Source organism: Rhea pennata, chromosome 1 (genome assembly GCF_028389875.1).
Source record: "Rhea pennata isolate bPtePen1 chromosome 1, bPtePen1.pri, whole genome shotgun sequence".
Lineage (NCBI taxonomy): Eukaryota > Metazoa > Chordata > Aves > Rheiformes > Rheidae > Rhea > Rhea pennata.
Window position 1 is genome coordinate 98,105,295 of NC_084663.1, and position 10,840 is coordinate 98,116,134.

The 10,840-nt window shown below is 36.7% G+C and overlaps 1 protein-coding gene across 1 annotated transcript; it reads left to right on the forward strand.

Moving 5' to 3' along the window:
• Positions 1–346: 346 nt before the first annotated feature.
• On the forward strand, positions 347–7,403 carry LOC134138599 (T-cell receptor-associated transmembrane adapter 1). The gene is made up of 5 exons (XM_062572477.1): positions 347–452; positions 2,137–2,173; positions 4,084–4,145; positions 5,851–5,909; positions 7,064–7,403. The coding sequence occupies exons 1-5, from the start codon at positions 347–349 to the stop codon at positions 7,313–7,315; spliced, it is 516 nt and encodes a 171-aa protein (XP_062428461.1). The 3' UTR covers positions 7,316–7,403.
• Positions 7,404–10,840: the final 3,437 nt, after the last annotated feature.

The following is a 10,840-nucleotide window of genomic DNA, read 5'->3' on the forward strand; positions in this document are numbered from 1 at the left end:
CAAATAATAAGTTCAAGATAATTATAAAGAATTTCAGAGCTATTCATTAAAACGACTTTTCATCAGCAAAATCCTGATTTTTATGGTACCCTACAGGCAAACCAGTAGCCCAACTTTTAGCTGAATTGTTGTGAAACTAACTCCATTAACCATTTATCCATGTTGCTGTTTATTATTTAGCATCCATTTTTGATATTAATTATTGAGTTTGGATAGCAATGGCTGTCACAGAGTGAACAACAAAATAGCAGCTTGAATTACAGAAAGCAGAAATCAACTAAGCACAAAGAATTCAGTTCTGTTGAGACAACACGTACTATAAAAGGTTTTTCTTTCAGGTGCAGAAATGGACTGCCATTTTTCTGTCTGGGGAATTTTGGCCTTTCTAAGTTTGGCTCTGATTCTTTCACTGATACTGAATATTTCACACTGTATGAAAAAGAAGCGAGAAGGTAAGTGATGTCCCTCTGTAAGGAACGGAGTTTGAGCATTTGAAAGTACCTGTAGAGAAAGGCTGGATGTCAAGCCAACAAATTGATTCTTTTGAAACTAAAAGTCATCTTTGGGCAAGAATGATGGACTTGATGGTTTAAATTTCTTTTTTCTTCTTTTTTTCATTAGGAGAGTTAAATATGATTACAGAATGATTACTAGCTGCCCAAACCCCTGCCGTAAACAACTATCCAAATCCATTCTCTAACAACAAACTAACAGAACATGTATGAAGTGAAGAATTTAGTACGGGATATTTTTTTAAAAAAATACATTTTAAAAGTGTATTATTCCTTTCTTTTTAAGTGTATGTACTTTCATGTAACTAATTTCTGTGCTTGGATATAAAAAATGGTTTTAAGTAACCATGCTAATGCAAAATGTATTTGAGAAAACCTGCTCCTCCCAAAATTCCTGAATGCTAATTTGAATTTCAGATTTCATACACATTTTATATTTAATCAATTTTGAAAACAGGTTCCAAGTGCTTTTCATTGTGGGATCATAATGTAGCTGTTAAACTAATATGTCACTAACAATAAGGAAATAATTTGTTTAATTTATGTTACCTAGTGACCACAGTCATTCTCTGTTTCTGACTAAAATTAATGATGACTTTTTTTTAAAGAAAAAACAGAATTGATTATGCTAGTACAACCTGCCGTATGCATACAGATATAGTTACTCAGTTGTACAATCCTTTCCACTCCTATTCAGGAGCAACCACCTTCACACAGGAAAACTGGTATCTGTGCTGTATGCACAAGAGTGGGCTGGCAAACACTAGTGTGTTTGACCACTTTAAATATATCCATATCCATACATAATTTACATAAACAGAAGGCCTATGCTTATAAACTGAATTCACTAAGAATAACATAATTGGTACAACTACAGGATATTAATATAGCTACTCGAGTGCTGGGGTTTGGGGGGTTTGCTTTTTTGTTTCTGTCCTCTAGTGTTACTAGACAGGTATTTCTATGATGAAAAATCAGTTATTTACAAAACTAATCCTAAGCAAGGTTGCAGTCAGAGTGGCTGACATTGCAGTATTCATGGAATCAGATCTTAGAGAAAATTTTGGAGTCCTAGAGCACAGGATGGAAAGTCGGACGCTCCTGGGTTATTAATCAAGCTCTAGCAACAACTAATCTGTTTGTAGCCGCTGTGTCTCTGCTTCAGTTTCTTCATCTGTGGATCAAAGGATCTACCTTTCAGAGACACAAGCAAAAAAATCTAGTAAAATGAATGAACCTTTCATCTTCCAATATAAACACATGACGCACTGGTCAGAGAAAAAGATGAAGCAGAACAAGGAAGGGGCGGAAACACAGAATCAGTCCTATGCGTTTTGAGGGGAAAGGACTGTCTTCGATATACAGTATTTAACAAAACAGGGCCTAGAGGAAGGAGTGTCCTAATCTACAAGCATGGCTTGCATTCATAAGCGTTTCTTAGAGTAGTCTTAAATTAAAAGTATTTGAATAAAGAAGTGGGACAACCGAAGGTGCTGAGAACCTAGAGGTTTCAATTTACTCTTTACAGCAATATCAAAAGCAGTTGAGATGATAATCTGAAATACTCAACAGTAGTACATTTCCCTTTCTTTTCACTTTCTTTATTTTTTAATACATTTTCTAGCTAAAATATATGAAGACTATGAAGACTGCAGTCCAAGGTAGGCTGGATTAAAAAAAACATTTCTTTCTAGCATGGGTAAAATAAGCAATAAATAATGATAGATAGCTTTGAAGGGTAGCACAGAGGAAATTTTAGTGATCTCATGAAACCTGCCTAGAAATACCAGAGCATAGGATAGTTATGAAGAAATATTTTCCAAAGAAAGCAGAAAAAATATTACATTGGCACTGCATTCATTTTACCAGTAATCAAATAATGCAATACTAATATGGTAAATTTTATATATTTAACTGAAAGATACTGAGCTAAAACACTATTTATTATCGCTCAGTCTCAATGACCCTCTAATAATTGAATCGAGCTCTTGGAACACTATGATAAATTATAGAATTACAGTCTGATACTGTATACTTGTGGAGCAGTAATTTATATATTTGTACTTCATACTCATCTTTTACAAATTCCATTCAAAAGCAGTAAAACAGTCTGTTTACATTGCTCACAGCTGCTGTACAGCCTATGATCTGTTACCAGGAAGTTTCAATTATTCTATATCAAAATAGCTGCTTTAGAAAACGGAGATGGAAAGGATTTCATCCCACCTCAGATGCAAAAGGCCCTTAAAATAAAATACAAAGCTCTTCTCTCCCTCCCTCTCCCCCCCCCCTCCAAACAATCCTCAATTATGCATTTGCTTGAAATTGGGAAGTCTGTCGGTGTGTATATTTCTGGCTCTGCTTAGTCAAAGAACATCACTGAAAAGTGGTGTTATGTTGCATTACAGCATCCTATAGAAAAAGCGTGGTAAAGGGATGCCATTTTGGGCAGAGGTATAGGGAGACAGTTCAGTGGCTCTACTTACAATTCCCATTTTCACAAACATACTTAAAAACATTTTCAAGCAACAACAGGTCATGAAATACAGAACACCATCAAATACCTGAATTTGAACTTTGCTTTAGTTTCTCTTGGCATGTCCCTGTAAGTGTTTTAGTTTGAATCAGGAGTGCACTCTTTAAGAAAACCTCCCAAAGAGCCCCATTTAGCACTTTGGTTCGTATTGAGAAGCAGTCTCAGAGTGCCTGAATTGGCTTCCTTCGAGATGAAACTCCTCTAGGAGCCGTGCTCCAGGGCTGCTCCTCATGGGATCTCAGTGTGTGGGACTAGCTAATGCAAATTTAACCTCTCCCAAAGGCATACGATGGTGTTGTCCATTCCTCAGCACCAACTGTTTCACTCGACAGATGTGCTCCTGCTGTGCTGCACGACTGTGCGGGCACAGGCCTCTCCAACCTTTTCCTCCTTCCTTTAGACTTGCCATGTGTAGCCTTGTGTAGCAAGGCTCAGCTGCTGGAGCATGAAAGGGGTGAGCATCTAAAAGGGAGTATGTTCCTCTGGGCTAGGGGACTTTGGCTCCTGCAGAAATGGGTGTCTTACCCGAATAAATATCTGTTGGCGACAGAAAGCTCCACGTCAGAGCAGTCACAGAGTGAAAATGAGTAGCAGGATTAGAAAAGTTTGATGCAGCTCTCAAAGGGATTAGATGGTGTGCCTGCTAGATAGAGTAAGAGATTAGACACACTGACCCATGAACTCCTTTTCAGTCCTCTTTTCACTGTTTTACTTCACTGAAGTGATTATTACAATTTCTAGAACTGTATCAAGCAGTAGTTTAGTAATTTTGAGATTAGCTTTATGCTAACTAAGATAGAGGAAACAAGAGTTCGATTCTTCATTAGAGAGCAGGTCTCTTTTCAGAATATGGACAATATCCTGTCTTCCCCTTCTGTAAAACTATTATTTTTCCCCTCACATGTTTTGTCCTGTCTTTTAGGTCACATACAATTGGCTATTACTATATGCATGTAAAATGCTCAAAGTAAAATAGTGAGATGCTAAATTAAGCTTATTATATCAATTAAAAGTATTTCTCCATTCCTATTCTAGCTATGATAACTATTATACAGAAGATGACCCAGTTTATGGCAATCTCAGTCAAGATATTTTAGGTAAGCTTCACTTCAGGAACGTATCTATCCGGTGGATATAATAAATGGATGGTTAACAGCAGAATGATCAACACTTTCTATGTTTCTTAAATAGCAAACGTGAGAATCAAGTGCTTTTTAATTGTTGTGTTAATCCCTACTTGAGAATAGAACCGCAAAGCACCGTACTCTATTACTATTCATAAGACCACACACTGAGTTTGATTTTTTACAATCCAAATGCTCCTATTTGGCCAAATATCTCAAAACAAAGAGCTTTTCTAAGCGTAGAGCTGCATCTGTTTAAGTAACAGCTTGATTTAGGCACATTAAACAGCCTAAGGCAAAACAACCGTCTGCATAAAGTCACTGTCCCCGTAGCAGCTGGCAGAAAGATAAACTTACTGTTTTCTGCTGTGGCTATTCACAGATCCATCTCTTGTTGCAAACTTGCATATTAGTGATGTGGGCAAACAGAGCCCACAGAGGCTGAATAGTGGGCAGGAGTAGCTTTCCTCTGCTTTGCTGAACTGCAGTAATAACGCCTGGCGGAAAGGTACCGCTTTAATAGCAGTAATATCACATAACCCTGCAGCTAGTGCTAGATACATTGAAGCACGTGTCTCAGAGCCTTTACAATGTTAAAGCAAGTATTAGGAAACATCGATGCGACTTTTTTGCTAGTCTTACCTGCGGTTAAGCAAAAGTGAACTAAGGTACATCAATGGAAAAAAATTATCAATTTTCACATACAGAATTTACCTAAATTTAGCTGCACCAATGCTTATATGCATCGACACTATATAAGTCTCAAAATATGAAGTAATTTATTTAACTTATGTATAAAATGAGATGTGGCATGAGAAAGTAACTTGAATTAATATCACAGAAAAACTAAAGGCAGAGTCAGGAATACAATTTAATCACTAACTCCTGAAACTCATAGCATCATTCTCAGCCACCAAGCATTCCTCCTGGGCTCTGCATAGCCTCGTACCTAAAAGGATTGCCTTCACTAACAAATATGGCAAATATGAAGCTACCTCCATTGTAAGATGTTCACTTCGGAGCCTGAAATAACATCCACTTACAGAATATTCATCCACAGGAACCAAAGAACAACACAAAAGCTGCATTATCCTCCATGTAGCACCAGTGGTTTTGATCCTAAACTGCTGTTAGATGTTAGGGCCTTCTGAAGTCTTACAAATTATTTACCATATTTTAGTTGGTATAATGATGGTGCCCCTGTGGGTAGGGTGCCTGGGGGACTGTGCCGCTCAGCACCCTGGCTTTGGGGGCAGGTTTAGCTCAGCTGGTTAGCGCATGGTGCTGTTAATGCCAAGGCTGCAGGTTCAGTCCCCATACAGGCTATGCTGAGGGCTAGATTAGATGACCTCCAGAGGTCCCTTCCAGACTTACCATTTTATGATTCTATAAATAATGAGAACAATCCCATCCATGAGTATACAGAATGAATGTTGGTTTCAGAGTACATGCATCTGAATTCTCTAGCTATTTGCACCTCTGTAAGTAGAGGAATACCTACATGTGAGGCTTCAAAACAAAACCCAAACTTCTACCAAAGAAAATTTGGGGGGAGTTAGCTTTATAACAGGGAGGATCTGGTATTCTTTAAATCCTCAACAGGCTGCTTTAATAACTAAAACCTTTTTTTTTTTTTTTTTTTTTTTTTTTTTTTTTTTTTTACTTTGACCAATTCTAGAGGAATGTTGTTATGAGCAGATGAAGTCCCAGCCTCAAAGGCCGGTTAACGAGCTACAGGTATCTTTATTTTTTAACTTGATTTTGGGTTTCCAAATTAGGGCATGTTGGTGTGTCTCAGAGTCTTATGCTTATCCTGTGACAATACATAACAAAAATCTTCATGCTGCTTATCACAAAAATTACCATGCCTCGATTCATCAGTGAAATTAAGTACAGACTTGGCCCTTTGCTTAGTCTGGGTCATTAATGAGGGAGAAATACAGGTAGCTCACTTCCATCTATATGGCACAATAAAGTTCAGTCACAAGCATGCAGAACAGGCTAAATTAAGCCTGCAGCTACACACTTGCCTTACATAAGGAATTAGTTTTATTTATTCTGGTCACCAATCAAACAAAAATATGGGTCAAGTCCCATGACAAGCATTTATTTGATTGACACTCTTCTGCCCAGCACAAAATCTGTATGCCTCAATAAAAGAAAGAAGTCTGACTGATTTGTATTTTGTTCTTGAATTACTTGGCTCCCTAAAAACAAGCAAGCTTCAACTAAACTTTTTCTGTAATTGAAGCATTCATAGTACCAATTCCTGTGCTGTTTTCCATGCACGTAAGGAGTGACTTCAGCCTCTCACTTCCCCAAGACACTTCCAGAGGGCACCTAGACACTTGTTTTCATAAAACTCACAAATAAGTTCCTATATCAAATGTGTTTTTTCAAGCAAAATTGCACATCAAGAGAAGCAGAGGAAACAGACACAGCATAGATTTCATACTGGAAAACAGATTATACATACAGACAAGATTTCATCTTTCTAGACAGACAAAGTCTGTGAAAAATTTTCTTACTAATGACTGGATTCTAATAAATAGAATGGTGGAAAAAAAATACAGGCCAAAAATGTCTTGCATTCCAAGGAGCAGGAACAAATAAAATACCCCTTTTCCAACAGAGAATCTTTCTGATGATACATTGATGAATTTTTCCTTACACTATCACTACCCTAAGAACACGAGTCACTTAAAATTAAGGTACATGGGTCTGGTTTTTCTGCTGCCACAGCTTAATTGTGTACTTTCTGCACGTTCATTTACAGCTAATTTTAGGAAACTTCAGTCATATAATGCATGCATATATACACAAAGCCTTAGATATAATTTTAAGGCAAACATTACTCCTGGATGTTAAATACAAAGAGAATTTTCTTCTAGGTGGAGTCTACCAATCAGATGTGCTATGCCTCCCTTAATCACAGTATCAATGGAAAACGCAGAAAACCAAGGAGAAAGAAAGAGTCCTCATTAGAAGACAGGCCATCTAAACCCACCACTGTGCCTTCCAAAGTCAGCATTTATCTCAATAGTGAGCAGCTAGCTGCTGAAAACACAGCAGAGGCAGAAGCCATTCATGATGATCCCATCAGATTAATGGGTTTGATTCATACTACGAAGGAGAGCATTTGAAGTGGATTCATGAAGCAAGTATGTAATCGTAAAGTGAGATCTGCTCATTCATTCTGGAGGAGCAATGAATGATTATAATGTCCTGGCAAACAGACATATCAATGGTGTAAAATGGGTAAGTTAAGTGTTCAAACTGTCTTCCCTACCACTTTGAAGGACCCATGCTTCCAAAGGTGTTTTGGATGGAGTTGTAGGTGCTGGTATCTCAGAATTTGACAGCATTGAGCTAGTATTTATTCCAGTAAAGTTTAATCCTTTGTTTCAGAGAACCATGGGCAATTCCTATTTCAGTCAGTCCCAAAATACCCACTCAGGTTTTTGTAGAGCTCTAACACAGTTTCACTGTTCTTCTACCTAAGTTTTAGCAACATGGTTTTAACAACACACTTTGGAAACACATAGGGTTTCACATTTGCACAGCTAAAGATTTGGTTGATTTTTCAATTAAAAACTGTTCTGCTCATCAACATTTTGTACTTTCCCATTGTGACTGGTCTACAGCAATATGACAATACATCTAAAGCTAATCAGAGAATAATTTAACTTGTTTAAATTAGTACTTGTACATCTTGCAAAATTTAACACTATCTTTATACACCTTTAGTTTCCTTTTGTGAACAATACCAGAATACATCTCAAATCTTGACTCCTCTACTAACATAATGCTGTATTCAACCATATTCAACAGTTTGTAAAGATATTAGCAAATGATCTGTAAAAATAAAACTCACAGGGAGGATTTTTTCCTTCCAATATTATAACTAACATTTAAATTGGTACTGGGTTTTATGTTGTCATTTTTAACAAGTATCTTAAGAAAATAGATCTTTTTATTTCCCCAAATAACACAGTGTTCACATTCATCTTTAGACTTTAACCTCATCAGATGATAAACTTTCATAGAGAGAATTCATTTTTATGCAATACATTCTGGAAGTCATTATGTAGCAGTAGCGTGAAACAGTAACACTGTTGGTGTAACATGCATGCCTCCAGGTGTCAGTTTTGTCTTCAGAGAAAAAGATATTGGGGCCTTTAAAATCCACATAGAGTGTGTTGCCACAGAGCTCAAGAGCACATACACAGCCCTGAGAGCATTTAAGGTCCTAAAGGAGAACTAGCAGTCTTGAGAACAGTCACAAAACAGAAAAAACACCTTTGTGCAAAGGACCAACACCTGTTGTAAAAGCAGAAGTAGCTGGACATGTTCAGAAATGTAGCAAATTTATGAAGGAAAAAAGTCACTGTAAAAGAAACAGACTAACTGCCATTGAAAAAGCAGCAAAAAGTACTTTTGGAGAATCAGTAGAAGAACACTTTAATGGAGCATTATATTAAACTATTCTTCAGACTGAAATCTTAAGTGAAGGGTGGGGCAGGAAATAAACCCAAAGCTATACGCTGAGACATCAGAGCATGAAGCACTACTATCCTAATTTGACTGAGTTGGAATTATTTATAGCCTCGTTCCATACTGGCAACAAAGTAAAGACAAAATAAAATACACATCAATAGCCTCACCTATCATGACTGTTTGAATAGTATCAATGATATCCAAAATATTTATACAAGTATTTCAATTTAGCAGACACACCAATCACATACAATATTCAAACCCTCTGAGATGACTGAAAAAAGTAAAGGCTTTCTTGAACAAGCTCTCAAGCAAATTGATACTCTTGGATTTGTGCTTGTTTTTCATAATTTTCATAACAGCTTGTGTAGCTTTTTTCAAGAACAGCTATTTCCCAAGTTTCTCACAACACTTGCACTGTTGGCTATGCTCTTCCTCTAAAAATTCTAAGGTCAAACAGCTTCAACAAGTTATTTGAATTCAACCTGATCATTAGTTTAACAGAAACATTTCTCTCACTGACTGCACATTTAACAACAAGCATGCTTAATAAGGTTTGGGCCCAATTAACGTCTTCTATATTTTTAGTCTTCGTTGTTAAGTCCAGTTATCTATTTACACCAATTTTCAGCAGCTGCTTTTCCTTGCAAATTATTTTGCTGAAGAGGATGGTACTTTCTGTAAATATTCTCCTTCGATTTATACTTCCTTTCTAAACCTGATCACAGCTTTCATTAAGTTATTCACTGTGGTTCTCACAGCCTCCACTTCTGAATTAACTTTCGTGGTTCATCAGCTCTTTCTAAGGCACTTCTAATGCTCTTACAGTCCAGATATAGCTTTCCTCCATGAACTGTGAGCAGCCCAGCAATTATTCCTCCAGTTCTTTATCATTTCTTTGCTTAAAAATTTCTTTAGTTCAGTTATTTAGGTGATCATTTTCAAACGACTGAATTATTCCAAGAAAGTACATGTTCAGTCTTGCTCCTTCATGTCATTCAGAAAGACCTACAGAACCTTTTATGCATTACCTAACAAATTCTTAACATACAAAGTTCCAGAAATAATTACAAGACAAAAAGGAATGATGAGTACAGATTTATGCTGTCTCAGTAACCTGTTTTTAGAACATACCATACCCCCTACACTTTTTTTTGGGGGTAAAACAATACAGTGTGAAACCGTTTTTATTAAAAGAAAGCTTAGCATTCATTCAGTTATCAAATATTCAATAGAACAGTGAAGCAAGTAACAGTAGAGAAGAGAAAATATGATGGCAGAAACAAAGGCTATTTAGAATGGAGGAAGGACAGAGATCGAAAAGAAGACATAGTAAGTAATAGCATTAATAATACCATTAAATTATCATAGGACTAACACATTAGTATACTCTCCAGCAGTCTTGACATTAAAAAAAAAAAAAAAAAAAAAAAAAAAAAAAAAAAAAAGTGGGTCCTCCAGTGGAGGATCAAATGCCAAAAACAGAGTTCCTTGCTATTGCTAGCATCAAAAAGGTGCCCATGAGATGAGCTTATTTGTCTTCCAGCACCTCAAGGTTTGTCAAAAACTACCTCTTAAAATTTTAAGTTATTTGCATAGATGGAATGAGCTACTTCTATGTTCTTTAAATAAATCTAGTTTCCCATCTGGGTAACTCTTCATTCTGTTGCTGCATAGAAGTCCTCTCTAGAGTCAAACATGTCCAGAAAGAATTCTCATATACTCTTAAGTTACCTTAGAATAGAAAAGATTAATGGGGTTATGTAAGTTCTCAGTATGGGTGTCTGAGTACTGGAACAGGTTGCCCAGAGAGGTTGTGGAGTCTTTATCCTTGGAGATACTCAGAAGCCGTCTGGACACAATCCTGGGCAGTATGTTCTAGGTGACTCTGCTTGAGCAGGGAGGTTGAACTAGATGATCTGCAGAATTCTCTTCCAGCCTGAACCATTCTATGATTCTGTATATTGTGTCAGGTAGAACTTGGTAAGAATATAAAACAATATAAATATCAAATCCATTTGTGTATTTTATTGAACAATCATCTTTGAGCTACTTGAAAAATTAAACATTAAAATTACACACCAGGCATGTTACAAGTCATAGTGTATAATACTGCATTTAGATCATCTAGGCCCATTTAGATTTTTTTTCATGCGCTTAATAATATCACC